The sequence below is a fragment of the Trichechus manatus genome, unplaced genomic scaffold (genome assembly GCF_000243295.1).
Source record: "Trichechus manatus latirostris isolate Lorelei unplaced genomic scaffold, TriManLat1.0 scaffold00055, whole genome shotgun sequence".
Taxonomy (NCBI): Eukaryota; Metazoa; Chordata; class Mammalia; order Sirenia; family Trichechidae; genus Trichechus; species Trichechus manatus.
Window position 1 is genome coordinate 12,344,626 of NW_004443991.1, and position 19,051 is coordinate 12,363,676.

Sequence of the window (19,051 nt, forward strand, 5' to 3'; positions counted from 1 at the left end):
TCTACACAGAGAAAAATAAGTTTGGAAGGATAACCAAAGTGTTCAGAGTGGTTGTCTCTCAATAGTGAGATTATGGTTGATGCTTACCTTCTTGTTTTTGCTTGTTTGTGTTTATTAATTGTTTTTAACATTGAACATGTATGATGTGTATAATGTCTGATCTCTCTGTAACAAAGTGTATGTGTCATCAAATACAATGACTGCAGATGGTGTGAGATTAGAGTCTAATTTTTTTTTTTAAACTGTGCTTTAGGTGAAAGTTTACAGCTCAAGTTAATTTCTCATACAAAAATTTATACACATATTGTTAGGTGACACTAATTGCAATCCCTATAATGTGACAGCCCACTCCCCCTTTCCACCCTGGGCTTCCCGTGTCCCTCCAACCAGCTCCTGTCCCTTCCTGCATTCTCATTCTGCCTCTGGACAAGAGCTGCCCATTTGGTCTCGTGTATCTGCTTAAACTAAGAAGCACACTCTTCACGAGTATTATTTTATGTTCTATAGTCCATTGTCATCTTTGTCTGAAGAGTGGGCTTCAGGAATGGTTTTAGTTCTGGGTCAACAGAGCATCCAGGGGTCATGGCTTCGGGGGTTCCTCCAGTGTCAGTCAGACCATTAAGTCTGATGTTTTTAGGTAGATTTGAGTTCTGCTCCACACTTTTCTCCTGCTCCATCAGGGACTCTCTGTTGTCTTGCTTGTCAGGGAGGTCACTGGTGGTAGCCAGACACCATCTAGTTCTTCTTGTCTCAGGCTGATGGAGTCTCTGGTTTATGTGGCCCCTTTGTTTTGGGCTAATATTTTCCTTGTGTCTTTGGTGTTCTTCATTCTCCTTTGCTCCAAGTGAGTTGGGACCAACTGATGCATCTTAGATGCCTACTTGCAAGCTTTTAAGACCCCAGACGCCACTCACCAAAGCGGGATGCAGAACATTTTCTTAATAAACTTTGTTATGCCAATTGACCTAGATGTCCCCCAAAACCATGGTCCCCAGGCCCCAGCCCCTACTACTCTGTCCCTTGAAGTGTTTGGTTGTGTTCAGGAAACTTCTTAGCTTTGGTTTAGTCCAGTCGTGCTGACTTCCCCTGTATTGTGTGTTGTCCTTCCCTTCACGTAAGATGATTCTTGTCTACTATCTAGTTAGTGAATTCTCCTCTCTCTCCTTCCCCACCGTCGTAACCGTCAAAGAATGTTTTCTTCTGTGTTTAATCTTGACTGACTGAATAACCTGAAAAGATACTTGCGATTTACCTCAGTAGAACGTACAGTCACATGCCCTCAAATTGTTTTAAAACGTGATAGAACCTAGAACTCCACCTAGGCTGTGGGTGCTTAAGGGCTGTACACAAGAAGAAAAGAATAAAGGTCTTTAATAACAGAAATCACTTCTTTATCACTGTATTGTGAGAGCCAGGAGAGAAACTGAGACCCATCTGGAAAGGAAGACAGCTTCTGGCCCCAGGTTTCAGAACTATAATTGAATCAGTGTCCTGAAGAGGACTGTTATGAGTTGGGATGGGGTGAGGGGGCCATCTCTCTCTGAAAGCTTACCTTAAAAATTTCCCAATGTACCTTTTCACCCAGCAATTCTATTCCCAGGAAACGTTTCTATAGATAAGCCCACACATGCACAGAATGTCTGTCCAATGGTGTTTCGTGCATTGTTTGCAAGAAAAGAGTTTTAAAATATCACTATGTCCCTTTTAGAGAAAAGGTTAGATGTATTATATTACAGCAACACTGTGGAATACTATGCAGCTACTAAAAATTACTTACTAACATGGTAAAATCCCCCAAGCACACTATTAAGTTTCAATAAATGCTAATTAGTGCAACACATCCCATTTGAGACAAAAATATATTTGTATATATTTATGTTTTTATAGAGGACCTTGCACTTTACTTTGTATTTTGATATTGCTGGAATTTTTTTATACTTGGCATGCACTTGTGTTTTTTTAAAACATACAAAACTCAAATAAATAATTCTAAGAATATATGCAGTATCATGCAAAATCTGAAGTTTCTAGCATATTCAAAATAATAATTACTACATTGTAGAACTGTCGTAAATATTCAGTGGGATTATGTTCCTGTTGGATAAATTAGGTACCCACAAAAACTTAATGTTTTTAATCAGAGGATTTGTCCTTTGTTTTGAAGAAATGTAACATCTTTCATTATGAAGAAATGTAATGGTTTTAATTGTGGATAATGGATAAGCAGCAACCATATGTTTGCTTTTATTTCCAGGAAACGTTGGATGCCACTTTCTCGTCTGGGGACTTATAGCCTTCTTGGGTTTGGCTCTGGTTATATCGCTCATCTTCAATATATCTCATTATGTGGAAAAGCAGCGGCAAGGTGAGACATTGTAACAAGTAACCATATAGTACCTGCTTGAATTGAAACTTGTGGAGTCACTGGAAAACCTACAGAAGACAATTTTATGAAATGTTGTCCAATAGAATATTTTTATCTGTAGGAAATCTATTTAATAAATTTTCACCCTGAGGGTTTTCTTAAATTAAGAATGCAATCATATCAGAAATATTTTCAAACTCCCAAACTTAACTTTATCAACTAGTTGACCCTTCACCTGCGTTAGGGTATAAAGTTGGAAGGAATTTCCCTGGGTTAAACAGATATTTTTCCTCCTCCAATTCAACAACCCATGGATATTGCATTCTGTTGTGGAGCATTCATAAAGGTTCTGTCCTATGCATGATAAGAAAAGTGAAAACTAGCTCTTTAAGTTTTGCCTCAAGCCTACTCTAACTTCTCAGCATCAGTCAGGGCCTCTATAGTGCTGCAGGCTGGAGTGGACTAGAAAAGCAATAGACTGAACTGTGGGGTTTGTTATCAAATACTTCCATAGTCTAGGAGGGCAGATCAAGAGAAACTGTCATTGTAGGCTTTTCTTTTCAATAGACTGGGCAGAGTTTTAATCATCTGGCTTTCATCTAAGACGCGTGGTTGAAACAGTGCAATGCCCAGCCACTGGTACAAACTTTCTGTGCTGAAGGCATTCACTACACACATGTCAGATGTATGGGTGGATGGATGGATGGAGGAATGAAGGTTCAAATATTTCTGGGTGGTGTTTTAGTATTATAGAACCATGACACTACTAGGGACAGGGCATTTAAGTAGTGATAAAGCAACAGGAAAGAAGATGTAAATGCATTTTCTTTTAGCAGATGAAAACAAATAAAGCTAATTCAACACGTGTACAAGAAAAATTGCAAAAAACTAATTTAGAACAATTGCCATATTCCCAGGGGTGTCCTTGATCATCTGAGGAGTGTTTTCTTAAGGGAGGATAATGCTAATGTAAAATATGAAAAGGAAAGCATTACTGTTATGCAGGCTATTAAGAAAAAAAAAAAGGAGGTCTGGAAAATGAAGTGGCATGGCTGAAGTCACATATCTATTCAAAAGTAAAATCAAGGATAAGTGCCTTGTTTGTCTAATTCTCTGACAGAATAGTTTCCAGTAGCACGTGCTACTGTTACATTGCTGACCAAATGGTCTCAGCCAGAAATAGAGATCCTTTAGGGTCTCTGTTATATCAATTCTATGCCTAAAGTGACATTCCAGTCACGCAACACTTTTTTGTTAAGAATGATTTCAGTCACTATTTTAAAGATCAAGTATTTTTAACTGTTTAGTTACTATTGGTTTAATGGTATACCAGCCACTTTTTATGCCTCTGGACCTCTTAGGTAGTAGTTATTCTGACTCTAATGCATTTAGTGTCAAGGTGGGTCCCTTTTAAAAGGCATGAAGCTCAGCAGACCAGAGTTAGAGCCTCATTGTTGTGTAAGTTGAGCATTCCATTAGTAATGCTTCCTGGATGTTAATTTTGTAAACTTTTGTCTTTATTTCTTTATTTCTGTGAGATAAGGCTTGCAAGCAGAAGTATGGCTTTCCTGTGTGATAGCTAGGGAGCCCTGTTGGGTTTGTTGTGGTTTTTCTGTGTTGTATTTGGAAAACCAGAGGTTCTTCATGTAACCTAATTGAAAAGCACCTGCAATGAATTCTCTGTTTAGTTCTTATTGGTATATTGGCATACCACAAGTTGGTGGCACCAGAGTGCCACTTGCCTTATTGTTGGCTTGTATACCAGATCATATTTCTCAAAATTCATAGTACCAATCAAAAATTTAAACACACTCAATACTGAAAACACATGCCATCAAAAAATTAAAAGATAAAAATAAAAAAATGGTAACAAAGGGGTTTTAAATACCTAAATATAATAAACTGTGTAAGTCAGATGTATAAATGACCCATCATCAGACATCTATAAAGTTTCCTTTGTTTATAAAAAAAAAACTGAGCTAAGAGTAGCTCTTTTCTTTATGCAATAGCTTATAATGAATATATTTTAATTTCTTCACTAAAATATTTTCACTTAGATTAAAAGAGGTGAATTGAAACCTAGAGAGGTGAAATAATTTAAGGTGGAAACCAAAATAAGAACAATCTTCTGTACACGAGCCCACTCTTCCATTAATTCCAATGGTAATCCTTTCAAGACTTTTTCAGGGCCAGATAATAAGGGGTTTGACATGTTTAACTTGAGTCCAAGAGTCCATCAAATTGTATTTGGCAAATTTGACATATTTACTTCAAACCTAAATAGTCATTTCTTTTCAGTCTTATGATTGCATTGAACTGTGGTGAATATGAATTCTAGAACTTATTTCTCTCACCATGTTCAGGAACTGGACTGGTCTAATTTTACTGACCTATTACTCCTGCCGCAGATATGCTTGACTGTACTAGTATTTCACACTCAATATGAATAGGTTTTCCAATTCTCATTTTGGTAATTTGTACATTAGAATTTATTTAGCCATATCCATAGCATCCATATCACCACACAAACTCCCTTGGAGAGTTGTTTGCTTATAATGCTAAGCTGATCACTGCTATAAGACAGTAGCTTAACTAAAAAGAAAGCTGTATCTTTTCTTTTTGTTCCGAACAGATTTCTCTTTTTCTTTTCAATTATATAACCCCTTTACTGCCTCAGGCATGCTAGAAATTGCTCTATTGCCTGAAGACAGTGTAGTGGGAAAGAATATTTTTGACCAACAGGAAATAGTTAATTAAAATTATTGATGTATTTTTTAAAAAGTCAATTTCAGTTCTTCAATTATTTTTAACAGCGTGTCTTTTGATGTCAACTTGATGTGACGAGAACTCTGCTTTCAGTATTTGGCTGGGAGAACTTGTATAAGTAACAACTTCTCAGAGTCTCAGTTTGCTCATCTGTAGATTGTGGAAAATACTATTTATATCATACAGTTCTTGTGAGAATTGTATAAATACCTTAGCACCATGCTGGGGACTTAGGAGGTCAGCTCTGGGCCTAGTACAACCCACATCACTGTAACTGATGGCCCATGCTTCCTTCCATCTTTCCACGAACATTTATTAAGGACCTACTAGTGTTAGAGTAGGTCTTTAATAAATATTTGTAGAAAGAGTCGTGGTGGCGCAGTGGTTAAGAGCTCCATTGCTAATCAAAAAGTCAGCAGTTCAAATCCACCAGCCGCTCCTCCAAAACCCTATGGGGGCAGTTCTAATCTGTCCTATAGGGTCGCTATGAGTTGGAATCGACTCAGTGGCAACGGGTTTGGTTTTTATTGTCACATTATCTTAATTGTAATGACTGTTATTTCAATGAACTGTAGTTTCTCTGGCATCCTCACCTCTCCCACCATTCTCCAACCCTCCAGGCCTCTCCATCTCCCACCTTACCTCCTCCTCCCACCCCCATTTCTATTTTACTATTTTTTTCAGTTTTATTTATTTTGTTGTTATTGTTGAGAATGTAAACAGCAAAATATACACCAATTCAACAGTTTCTACATGTACAATTTAATGACATTAGTTACATTTCTCCCACTCTATTTAGGGCCTTCAGTTGTGAACCCTGTCAGAGTGGCTGGTTGTGGCAGCTGGGCACCATCTAGTTCTTCTGGGCTCAGTCTGTGGTACCTGTGATCCATTAGTCCTTTGGGCTAATATTTCCCTTGTGTCTTTGGTTTTCTTCATTCTCCTTTGTGAGATGTTTTGTGGATTCATTATCATTGTGTAGTATTCCTAGGAATATATCCTAGAGAAATAAAAGCCATCACATAAATAGACACATGCACACAATAGCAAAAAGATGGAAAACCTAAGTGCCTATCAACAGGTGAATGGATAAACAAATTATGGTATATACACACAATGGAATACTATGCAACAATAAAGAGCAATGATGAATCTGTGAAATATCTCACAACATAGATAAATCTGGAAGGCATTAATATTTGGTAAGATTTCAAGGGATATTTTTGGTTCTAGGTTTAAAGATTATCTCAGGGCGGTAGTTTTACAGGTTTATCCAGCCCCCATCATCTCTATTTTATTTAACAGCTTTGTCCAAGAACTTGAGTTTAATAACTGCTGTTTTCATTTAAATCATATTTGGGTACGTTTCAGAGAGTTTCTGTAGGCTTTCATGGAATTGGTTGTAAACATTAGTCTATTACAAATCATTTTATTTGAGCAGTAATATGTCCTCCTTGAGTGGAGCACACAACACCTGGGTCTTACACTTTATCAGACTCTGGGTGGTGTAAATGGTTAAGCACTCAACTACTAGATAAAAGGTTGGCAGTTTGAACACGTCCACAGGCATCTTGGAAGACAGGCCTGGTGATTTTCTTCTGAAAAGTCACGGCTTTGAAAACCCTGTGGAGCAATTCTACTCTCCACACATGGAGTCGCTGGGAGTCAGATTCAGCTTGACAGCAACCAACAGCAAGAACCACCTTAGCTTAGCCTTGGAGCAGCGTTCTTGGATACTATCATAATGCCCTTGAGTCTCATCCCACCCCACTTCTCTCTGCTGCCCCTCCCCAACCACCCCAATTTCTTCCAACAGCTTTTTCCAAGTATTAGTAATAACTGACAGCTTTTCCATTCCATATGAGCAAACAACAGCATCTTTCTTTCTCACCCAGAGGTATCAGGTGGATTCGGGATTATCTCTGCAAACTGTTTAACTCCTTTACAGTTCTCCCAAAGACTCCTCCTTGCCTTGTTTCTTCTGGACAGACTAGAAGAGATCCCATCACATTAAGCAGCTTTTCTGCTGCTTGGGCTGTAAATGCAATGCCCCTGTATCTGGCCTCAAGTAGCTTTTTATTTTTGCATCTTTGTGCTACTCTTTGTGGCTAAGAAACTTGCAAAATATACTCTGCTTTAGTAACAGTGAATAAATTTTGCTAGTGCATTAAATAGCTAACAAAAGGAAATCTCCATCCCAGCAACAGTACAGTATCTACAGATTCAATCAGATAGACAAGATAAGCCTCTCCTTGAAGTTCTCTGCAGCAGTGCTCGGTAGAAGCTTTGAAATGGAGTTCTCCCTTCCTCCCCCCAAAAAATCTTTCATTTTAATCTAATTCTTTGTCAAATCTATTCTTTAGGAGCATTATATTCATTTTTTTCTGATAGGAATGTTCCCCCCCCCCCAATTAAATCGAAATAATATTATTTATCTCATCTTTCATCTCTGTTTTGAGAAGAAGGATAAATCAGTGTATGGTTTTCTCACTGTATCTCTTATTCACTAGAAAATTAAGGTCTGTTTTTTTCCACATTTTAACATTAAAAATGTATCAGAGACACTTTAGTATGTAGTTTAAACCATGTGCTGTTGTTTTTGTTGTTTATCGTGTTTGGAGGGGTGGAGAGTGTATAAAGGAGGAACATAAAGGCAGGCATGTTTGCATCACACCCTCTCACCTTGACCTGACCACAAGGGTTTGCATCTGAATCACAGGAGAGGAGCACAAAAATTCCCTAGCTCTTTTCACATGGGGTCTTGCAGATGTCACTGCTTTACTGCAATGTGCATGATTCTCCATTTTACTTCGTATCATTGAAATGACTAGGCAGCTTTTAAATCAAGCATCTTATTTTTACGTAAGCTTTCATAAGCTCTCATGACAGAGCAAGCTCTTTTCAGGAGCCTGAGCTGGCTGACCTTCCTCCTTAGCTGTAACCTTTGAACTTTTGATTACCACTCCCCATTTAAAGAGATCATATTCTGTCCAACTTCTTATAGTAAAGACTGTAAAACTAGAACCACTCAAATACTGGTTTTCCAGCTCCAGATTACACATGTAAATTCTACGAGTACCATGGAATGTGCTGTCCTTGAAATATTTAAGTCCCTTTAAGGGTGATTCTTCAAAATAATTGATCTTAATACATAAAATCCTTCACCCCCTGTTGTTAGCTGCCATCGAGTTGACCCTGACTCATGGGGACCCCGTGCACAATGGGATCAAACCATTGTGATCCATAGGGTTTTCATTAGCTGATTTTTGGATGGAGATCACCAGGCCTTTCTTCCTAGTCTTAGTCTGGAAGCTCCTTTGAAACCTGTTCAGCATTGTCTTAGTCATCTAGTGCTGTTGTAACAGAAATACCACAAGTGGATGGCTTTGACAAACAGAAGTTTATTCTCTCATAGTCTGATAGACTGAAAGTTCAAATTCAGGGCATCAGCTCCAGGGGAAGGCTTTCTCTGTCGGCTCTGGAGGAAGGTCCTTGTCATCAATCTTCCCCTGGGCTAGGAGCTTCTTGGCTCAGGAACCATGGGTCCAAAGGACGTGCTCTGCTCCTGTGCTGCTTTCTTTGGTGATATGAGGTCCCCCTGTCTCTCTGCTGCTTCTCTCTTTTACATCTCAAAAGAATGGCACAATCCTATCTTGTAGATTGAGTCCTGCCTCATTAGCATAACTGACACTTGTCCCACCTCATTAACATCATAGAGGCAGTATTTACAACACATAGGAAAATCATAACAGACAACAAAAAGGTGGACAATCACACAATACTGGGAATCATGGCCTAGCCAAATTGATACACATATTTTTTGGGGGCACAATTCAATCCATGACATTCCACACTTTGGCCTCCAAAAATTCATGTCCTTGCCACATGTAAAACATATTCACCCCATGGTATCATAGCAAAAGTCATAACTCCAAGTCCAAAATCCAAAAATTCCTCTTTATCTGTGAAATCTAGAATACAAATTATCTGTTTCCAAAGTACAATGGCAGAAGAGGCACAAGCTAGACATTTCCATTACAAAAGGGAGAAACTGGAGGGAAAGAAAGGGTAACAGGCACCAATCAAGTCAGCAGAACACAGTACATTACCCCTCAAGGCTTTGAAAATAATCCACTGTTCTCTGAGACAATTTACACAATGGCCCTGCCCTCCAAACTCTAGGTATTGGCAACACTCTCCAGATTCTGAGCGGAGGCCTATCAGCCCTGGGCTTCAGCTCTGCCTTCCAGGCCCACTGGGACAGCAACTTTCTCCCTCGGCTTTAGGTGCACCATTCTCCTAGTCCATCTGAGTGGCAACGCCACCCTTAGAAACCCCAGAGAGCATGGCTCCACCCTTTGAAACCTGAGAGGTTGCAGCCATCCCCTTTGAGACTGAGGCAGCTCTGCTTCCTCTGTTCTTGTCTCTTCAGCTTCTGCTTCCCGGTTTCTGGGCCTCTCAGCAACTCGGCCATCTCTGCCTAAGTCTGCCTTGCTGGGGCAAGTGTTCCAAAGCTCTGTAGCTCTACTGATAAGTGCCTGGAGGCACCCCACTCTGCCAGTAAACTTCAGCTGGAAGGTACTCAGTTCTCTTGCTCCATGGATCAGCAAGCCTAGCTCCACCAATTAGTGCCCAGAGGCACCCCACTCGGCCAGCAGGCCTCCTTCACAAAGGCACTCAGCTCTCTTGCTCCATGGTTTGGCTCTAGCTCTGTCTGGTGCTGGTTTCCTGGTTCCCCTGCTGCTGGTCCTCTGCTGCTGCCAGTCCTCTGCTCCCTCTGGTTTTCTGCCACTGCTTCCCACCATCTGCACCGTCTCCAGTGGTAACAGTTTTCCTCACTTCTTTCTGAGTCCTCCACCTATTCAGTTTCAAAACCTCTTCCACATTTTTGGTATCTGTTAGAGCAGCACCCCACTCTTGGTACCAAATTCTGTCTTAGTCATATAGTGCTGCTACAACAGAAATACCACAAGTGGATGGCTTTAACAAACAGATATTTATTCTCTCACAGTCTTGTAGGCTAGAAGTCCAAATTCAGGGCATCAGCTCCAAGGGAAGGATTTCTTTGTCAGCTCTGGAGGAAGGTCCTTGTTATTAATCTTCCCCTGGACTAGGAGCTTCTGAGCACAGGAACCCCAGGTCCAAAGGATGTGCTTTGCTCCCAGTGCTACTTTCTTAGTAGCATGAGCTTCCTCTGTCTCGAGATACAATCCAATCTCGTAGATTGAGTCCTGTCTCATTAACATGACTGCCACCTATCCCACCTAATTAACATCATAGAGACAGGATTTACAACACATAGGAAAATCGCATCAGATGACAAAATGGTGGACAATCACACAATACTGGGAATCATGGCCTAGCCAAATTGATACACATATTTATTGGGGATACAATACAACCCATGACCAGCATCATAGCAACAGGCAATCCTCTACTGACAGATAGGTGTTGGCTTCGTATGAGGTGCACTGGCCAGGAATCAAACCCTGGTCTCCTCCATGGAAGGCAAGAATTCTATCAGTGAACCACCACTGCCCCTACTCTTTTCCCAGTTAGTATTTTCTTTATTGTTTTAGTCCCTTTCCTCTCATCTAAGCATCACATTGCTATAGTGTATTCTTTATGTTATTTGCTTCTATTCTCTCTTTTCCACATAGCTTTTCTTTTACTTTTTCCCACCGATAATACCTTCAATTATATTTTCCTTCTATGTTGTTGTTAGGTGGCGTTGAGTTGATCGTTTTACACATTACATTAGGATTACTTTCCAGGTACCAACATTCATACTTCAAGCAATTACAATAGAAAAATCCACATTATCTTTTAAACATATTGGTTTCTTTGGGGAAATATTTTTACTTCATACCTTTTTTTCTTATTCCAGTTAAGTAATCTCTCTTTATTTTTGCTTTAAAAATTTTTGTTAGCTTATTTTTATTTTTCATTTTCAAAGTATTGTTCAGCTGGTGACAATCCTCTTGTTAAAGGTGAGATTTGGCAATTTCAGTCCAAATCAGGCTCTACTTAGAATTCTTTTACCTTTAAAATAGCATCTGAATTATATCAGCCAATTTTCAGTTAACTCATTTAATGAAGAAATTTCCCAACTCAAATCTACACATTAAATTATGGCTTGTTATATGATATGGATTTAGAATGCATATATTGATAACTAACTTTGCCATTTTTTAAAGTGTTTTAGTGGAGATTATCTCATTTAACCTCCACATCTACTCCATGAGGAAAGCACTATTAGCCCTACTTTATGGATAAATTGAGAATCAGAGTTTTTAAGTGATTTGCATATTGTCCCATGGAAATGCATTGCAGAGCTAGTACCAAAATCCAAAGTATTCTGATTCTTAACTCTGAATTTGTCCTGTGATATATCAGGCTATGGTTTAACTAAAATAAATTCTTGCATATGCATGTTAATTCCAGAAAATGTGAATAACTAATGACCCGAGTATGAACATTTCCTTCATGTAACAAGATATCAACACATACTATATACCATATTTCATTTTCCAGTTTACAATTTCCTGTTATATATTAACTAATTTTTCTTTTTATGCTTATTGATATCATTTACGTTACTCAAGATTTCTGATTTTCTGGGCTTCCATTAACTTGTGGCAACTGTGTAACATCTTTTAGACCTCTTCAGGCTGCTCCCAGCCTTTGTGTGCATTCGTATTTCCAAAACTAATCTGAAGGTAGTTGAAAATAACCACATCTTTTATGTGAAGTTTTTGGTAGGATATTTTCTGTAGACTAGGAGAAGTGTATTTCTGATACATCCCCAAAGGGTTACATTTGTCACTTTTGGTCCCATAGCAGCTTGGTATATATGGTCTGAAAAACTTCCTGCATTTGGATCTTTCACTGAACTCTTTAAAACACGTTGATATGTGAAATATCCATTCCAGCCCCTGATGTGACCATTTTCATAATTTACTCCAATAAAGTTTCTCTAACAACAGCTAATGAGCTTTCTGGAGAATAACTCAACTGTGTCTAACAAAATCTAACTAAAGATAATCTTTGTAATTGTTTACAGGTAGTACAAATTTCTTCATAATATTGATCCTAAATATTATTAAAATTGCACCTGATTGTTTCTTAATTTCCCTCAATAATTTATTATAAATCCATCATCTTTCACTAAAAAGATTTCTGGAAATTAAATTTTCCTACATCTTTTAAATATATAGATTTAACTATTTAACTTGGAGTAAAAATACTTCCTTTTATTTGTCTTGGAGCCTCCTGCTTCAAGATTCATCAGATTGGTTACTTACTGAGATTTGGCAGACATTGTTTTCATACCCTACATCATTTCTCTGGTCAGTCTTGTCTCTTCAGATCATAGAGTACTGTTTCTGTTAGAAGTCATTCTGTTATTTTGATGATTTGTAGATGCTGTGTTCCCAACTTTTCTCAGAATTCTTCTCCTTAGTCCCCTCATTTCTCCTGACCACTACTTGCACTCTGTTGATGAAATGGAATCACAATCAGAGCAACTTCCTCAACATCGTCTTTATGTTGTTGCTCACACGCCAAGAAGTGTTAACAGCCATTTCAAAAAAAAAGGTAGTGGGTAGGGAAAAGAAAAAGAAAAATGTCTCTTTGGATCTTTTATTGTAAGGAAAAAAAGCCTATTCTAACCAGCATAGGTAAAGGGGACAGTTTATGAGAAGAATGCAGAGGTGCGTCCTGGAACCCAAAGAAGAAAGTATGGCCTTGCCCACAGTGGACAGGAACCACAGGGAAGGCAGGAATGGAGGCTCCAACTTTCCAGCTTAGCCTTTTCAGTGCATCACATGGCCACACATCTGGGTTCCACATCACTTCCCAGCTATGTTTCCATCATACGTCATCAAGACAGAATCTGATTGGCTCAAATCAGAGAAGGTCTTTAAACCTCGATGAGTGAGCCCTGGCTGGAGTGGCTGGATCACAGATGTTAACTGAAACTGAGTCTACGCTCCCATCTGTGTAGGAAAATCTGTAACTAGTTTATGTTAACTTTTTTTTTTAATTTGTCTATTTTAAATATTTTTCAGATAAAGTATACGGGTACTCTGATGACTACATTCCCAGGTATGTTGAAAATGAATCATATGTTATGATTTTCTGGTAACACGGGAAAATGCACAGTGGTTAAGAGCTCAGGGTGCTAACCAAAAGATCAGCAGTTTAAATCCATCAGCCATTCCTTGGAAATCCTATGGGGCAGTTCTACTCTGTCCTATAGGGTCGCTAAGAGTTGGAATCGAATCAGCAGCAACGGATTTGGTTTTGGGGTTTCTTGTTTGTTTGTTTTTTATCTTGCTTTTAAGGAGCCCTGGTGGAGCCCTGGTGGTGCAGTGGTTAAGTACTCAGCTGCTAACCAAAAGGACAGTGGTTCGAACCCACTCGGTGGCTCCATAGGAGAAAGATGGGGCAATCTGTTCCCGTAAAGAATACAACCTTGGAAACCCTATCAGGCAGTTCTACTCTGTTCTATAGGGTTACTACAAGTCGAAATAGACTCGACAGCTATGTTTTTTGTTTTTGTTTTTTTTTTTTGGTGGTGCAATGATTAAGAGTAGGCTGCTCTCCGAAAGGTCAGGGATTCAAATCCACCAGCCCCTCTGTGGAAGCAAAGACCTGGCCATCTGCTTCTGTAAAAATTACAGCCTAGGAAACCCTATGGGTCAGTTCTACACTGTCCTATAGGGTCGCTATGAGTCAGAATTGACGGCACACAACAACAACATATTGCTTTTAGATTTGATTCAGGGATGTTGCACTTAGGTTACAATAAAATGAAAAGTGAGTTTTAGTTACTTTTACTCCCATCTGCAGATTATTATCTGCTCTAGTTACTTACTCATTCTAAGTCAATGAGAGAGCTGGATGAGGACAAAATGAGACTTTCACCCAGCATGTGCAGAATTCTCATCAATTTCAGGAGAGTTTATTCTAAATCATGATCTAGGGCTGTAAGAATACAGATTAATTATATATAGAATTGTTAGGCACTTAAGGATCCAGGCTAGAAAGAAATCTAGCAATAACTCTTTAAACTTAAGACACATACACAGATACACATATACAGACATATCTCCTTTTATTGCACATCACTTTATTGCATTTCGCAGATATTTTTTTACAAATTGAAGGTTTGTGGCAACCCTGTGTCAAGCAAGCCTGTTGGTGCCATTTTTCCAACAGCATGTCCTCACTTCTGTCTCTGTGTCACCTTTTGGTAATTCTCACAATATTTCAAACTTTTTCATTATTATTATATCTGTTATGGTGATCTGTGATTACTATTGTAATTGTTTTGGGGTGCCATGAACCGCACCCATATAAGATGGTGAACTTAATTGATAGATATTGTGTGTATTCCAACTGCTCTACCCATCAGCTGTACCCCTCCCTGTCTCTCTCCCTCTCCTTGGGCCTCCCTATTCCCTAAGACATGATGATATTGAAATTAGGCCAATTAATAACCCTACAATGGTCTCAAAGTGTTCACATGAAAGAGTCACACTTGTCTCTCTTTAAATCAAAAGCTAGAAAGAATTAAGCTTAGTGAGGAAAGCACGTTGAAAGCCGAGCTAGGCTGAAAGCCAGGCCTCTTGCACCAAACATTTAGCCAAGTTGTGAATGCCAAGGGAAAGTTCTTGACGGAAATTAAAAGTGCTACTACAGTGAACACATAAATGACAAGAAATCAAAACAGCCTCGCTGCTTACATAGAGAAAGTCTTAGTGGTCTGCACAGAAGTCACAACATTTCTTTAAGTCAAAGCCTACTCCAGAGCAAGGCTCTAACTCTCTTCAACTCTATGAAGGCTGAGAGAGGTGAGGAAGCTGCAGAAGAAAAGTTTGAAGCTAGCAGAGGTTGGTTCATGAGAGTTAAGGAAAGAAGCCATCTCCATAACATAAAAGTGCAAGGTGAAGCAGCAAGTGCTGATGTAGAAGCTGCAGCAAGTTATCCAGAAGATCTAGCTAAGATAATTGATGAAGGCGACTACACTAAATAACAGATTTTCAATGTAAATGAAACAGCCTTATATTGGAAGAAATGCCATCTAGGACTTTTATAGCTACAGAGGAGAAGTCAATGCCTGGCTTCAAAGCTTCTAAGGACAAGCTGACTCTCTTGTTAGGGGCTAATCCTCATTTACCATTCCAAAAATCCTACAGCCGTTAAGAATTACGCTAAATCTACTCTGCCTCTGCTCTATAAATGGAAAAACAAAGCCTGGATGACAGCACATCTGTTTACAGCGTGGTTTACTGACTATTTTAAGGCTAGTGTTAAGACCTACTGCTCAGAAAAAAAGATTTCTTTCAAAATATTACTGCTCATTGACAATGCACCTGGTCACCCAAGAGCTCTGATGGAGATGCACAAGGAGATTAATGCTGTTTTCATGCCTGCTAACACAACATCCATTCTGCAGCCCATGGGTCAAGGAGTAATTTTGACTTTTAAGTCTTATTATTTAAGAAATACATTTTGTAAGGCTATACCTGCCATAAATAGTGATTCGTCTGATGGATCTGGGCAAAGTAAATTGAAAACCTTCTGGAAAGGATTCACCATTCTAGATGCTATTAATAACATTCGTGATTCATGGGAGGAGGTCAAAATATCAACATTAACAGGAATTTGGAAGAAGTTGATTCCAACCCTCATGGATGACTTTGAGAGGTTCAAAATTTCAGTGGACAAAGTAACTACAGATGTGGTAGAAATAGCAAGAGAACTAGAATTAGAAGCGGAGCCTGAAGATGTGACTGAATTGCTGCAATCTCATGATAAAACTTTAATGGATGAGGAGTTGCTTCTTATGGATGAGCAAAGAAAGTAGTTTCTTGAGATAAAATCTATCCCTGGTGAAGATGCTGTGAACTTTGTTGAAATGACAACAAAGGATTTAGAATATGACATAAACTTAGTTCATAAAGCAGCAGTAGGGTTTGAGAGGATTGACTCCAATTTTGAAAGAAGTTCTACCGTGGGTAAAATGCTATCAAACAGCATTGCATGCTACAGAGAAATCTTTTGTGAAGGAAAGAGTCAATCAATGCGACAAACTTCATTGTTATTTTATTTTAAGAAAGTGCCACAGCCACCCCGACCTTCAGCAACCACCACCCTGATCAATCAGCAGCCATCAACATAGAGGCAAGACCCTCTACCAGCTAAAAGATTATGACTCAATGAAGGCTCAGAAGATGGTTAGCATTTTTTAGCAATAAAGTATTTTTTAATTAAGGTATGTATGTTGTTTTTTAGACATAATGCTATTGCAAACTTAGTAGACTACAGTATAGTGTAAACATAACTTTTATATGCACTGGGAAACAAACAAAAAAAAACTGTGTCTCTCTTTATTTCAATAATTGCTTTATTGTGGTGGTCTGGAACTGAACCCACAGTATCTCAGAAGTATATCTGTACAAGGATCTCTAGTGGTGTGCTGTTTGTAAGAGTAATGTCAATCAATAGGGAAACGTGCTAAATCAATACTCTAAAATCATATGAAGTTATAGTTGAATACTCTTCAATAAATAGTAAAGAGAATTGTAACTCACTTTCTTTTATACTAGAAAATAATGACTTATTCTTTAATATTTATTGAACTAGATGCAGAGAAATTTGTACAGTATGATGGTATTTTTATTTTATTTATTTTTAAAGTTTTAAGGCATAAATCATAGCAAAGAAATTTTGTTTCCTTGGGCAGTATATTCTGACCTTAATGTGTCATGATCGTGAAGATTTCTCCTTTAGGATTAAAAAATTAAAAAAATCTAAAGAGAATTTCCTAGTGGGTTCTTTAATAGCTTTCTGAAATGGTAGATGGAAACATTTTTCAAAAACATAGAGCTTTCTGGCTAGTTAGGATAAGATTAAAAGTCTTTTGTTGGCCTCTAAATGGTATGTGTTTTTCTCTTTTTTTAATGATCCATGCGGGAATGCCTCTGGCAGATTCAAGAACTGAGCTGCAGGCAGACACGCACCCCCTTCCACACACACAGAAATCTTTATGTTTTGACTACTCTTAAGATTGGGTTGTATGAGATGACTGTCAAGACATTGGCTTTTATAAGAAGTAATTTGCTGATCTGATTACAACAAATGCCATGACGAAAAGAAAAAAAAATTCTTTAAAGGACAATTAGAATACAACATGACAAGAAGTCTTGTGTTTTCAGTTTATAAAGATAATGTTCTACATTCTACCTTGGTGAGTAGTGTCTGGGGTCTTAAAAGCCTGTGAGCAGCCATCTAAGATTCTCCACTGGTGTCACCCCTTCGGGAGCAAGGAGAATGAGGAGAACAGGATACAAGGAAAAGATCAGCCCAAAGGACTAATAGACCACAGCTACCAAGGCATCCACCAGACTGAGTCTAGTACAGCTAGATGGTGCCCGGCTACCGCCACTGACTGCTCTGACCGGGATCACAACAGAGGTTCTGGAAAGTGGTGGAGAAGGATGTAGAACAAAAGTCTAACACACACAAAAAAAGACAAGACTTACTGGCCTGAAAGAGACTGGAGAAACCCCAAGAGCATGGCCCCCAGACACCGTTTTAGCTCAGTGGTGAAGTCACTTCCGAGGGTCACCGTTCAGCCGGGGACTGGACAGCCCCATAAAACAAAATGGGACTAATGAGGCACAGCAGTCCAGGGACAAGGACTAGAAGGCAGAAGGGGACAGGAAAGCTGGTGATAGGGAACCCAAGGTTGAGTAAGGACAGTGTTGACATGTAGTGGGGTTGTTAACCATTGTCATAGGGCAACATGTGTACTAACTGTTTAATGAGAAACTATTTTGTTCTGTAAACCTTCATCTAAAGTGAGAATAGCAGCACAACTGGAAGAATGTAATTGATGTCACTGAACCGTGCATGTAGAAATTTTTGAAATGGTGTATCTTTGGCTATGTATATTTTCATAAAAAAAAAAAAAAAAGGTCAAGAAGGGAGAGGGTTGACATGTTGTGGGGTTTTTAACCAATGTCATAAAACAATATGTGTACTGACTGTTTAATGAGACACTATTTGTTCTGTAAACCTTCACCTGAAGTATGATGAAAAAAAAAAAAGAAGTCTTGTGTTTTGAACATTTTGCTAATTACTGGGTATGGAAGGCTTTGGATTAAGATGTGAGTAATCAGAAGGGAAAATCGGTCCAAAACCTGTCTCAAAGCAAGCAAGCTCACAGATGCAGGGCAAATGTGGAAGAGGCTTGACCTTTCATAACATACATTACTATATTCATTCCACAAACAGTCAATGTGCTAGACAGTAGAGCTACAAAGAAGGAAAGACATTATCCTTTCCCCTACTGATTTAATAATCTATGGTAATAAATCTCCATTTAGGCAAAATTTGAATATGCAATGCAGAATTTATCTATAAAATGTGCTTGTCATATTAATTCACAAGTTTATCTATGTACTTCACAGCTTGTCTATTCTCTGATTATGTGATGTTATGGATGAATTGTGTAGATAACTAAGACAGAATTTGGAACCACAGGAGTGGAGTGCCGCTCTAACAGATACATAAAATGTAGAAGCAGTTTTGGAATTGGGTAATGGGTAGAGGCTGGAAGATTTTTAAAGTGCCTAATAGTAAAAGCCCTGGTGGTGCAGTGGTTAAGCACTACGGCTGTTAACCAAAAGGCTGGAGTTCGAATCCACCAACCGCTCCTTGGAAACCCTATGGGGCAGTTCTACTCTGCCTTTTAGAGTCACTTTGAGTCGGAATCAACTCGATGGCAGTGGGTAATAGTAAAAGCCAAGATCCCAGGACTAGAAGGCAGGAGGGGACAGGAAAGCTGGTGATAGGGAACCCAAGGCTGAGAAGGGACAGTGTTGACATGTCATGGGGTTGTTAACCATT

General features: G+C 38.9%; 1 protein-coding gene across 1 annotated transcript in view; it reads left to right on the plus strand.

The window, feature by feature from the left end:
• Positions 1-19,051, plus strand: part of LOC101353403 (T-cell receptor-associated transmembrane adapter 1) — a 49,242-nt gene that overhangs the window by 10,319 nt on the left and 19,872 nt on the right. Inside the window, exons 2-3 of the mRNA XM_023732909.1 lie at positions 2,255-2,365; positions 13,201-13,237. Coding sequence (XP_023588677.1) covers positions 2,255-2,365; positions 13,201-13,237 — 148 coding nt within the window. The remainder of the gene's footprint in view (positions 1-2,254; positions 2,366-13,200; positions 13,238-19,051) is intronic.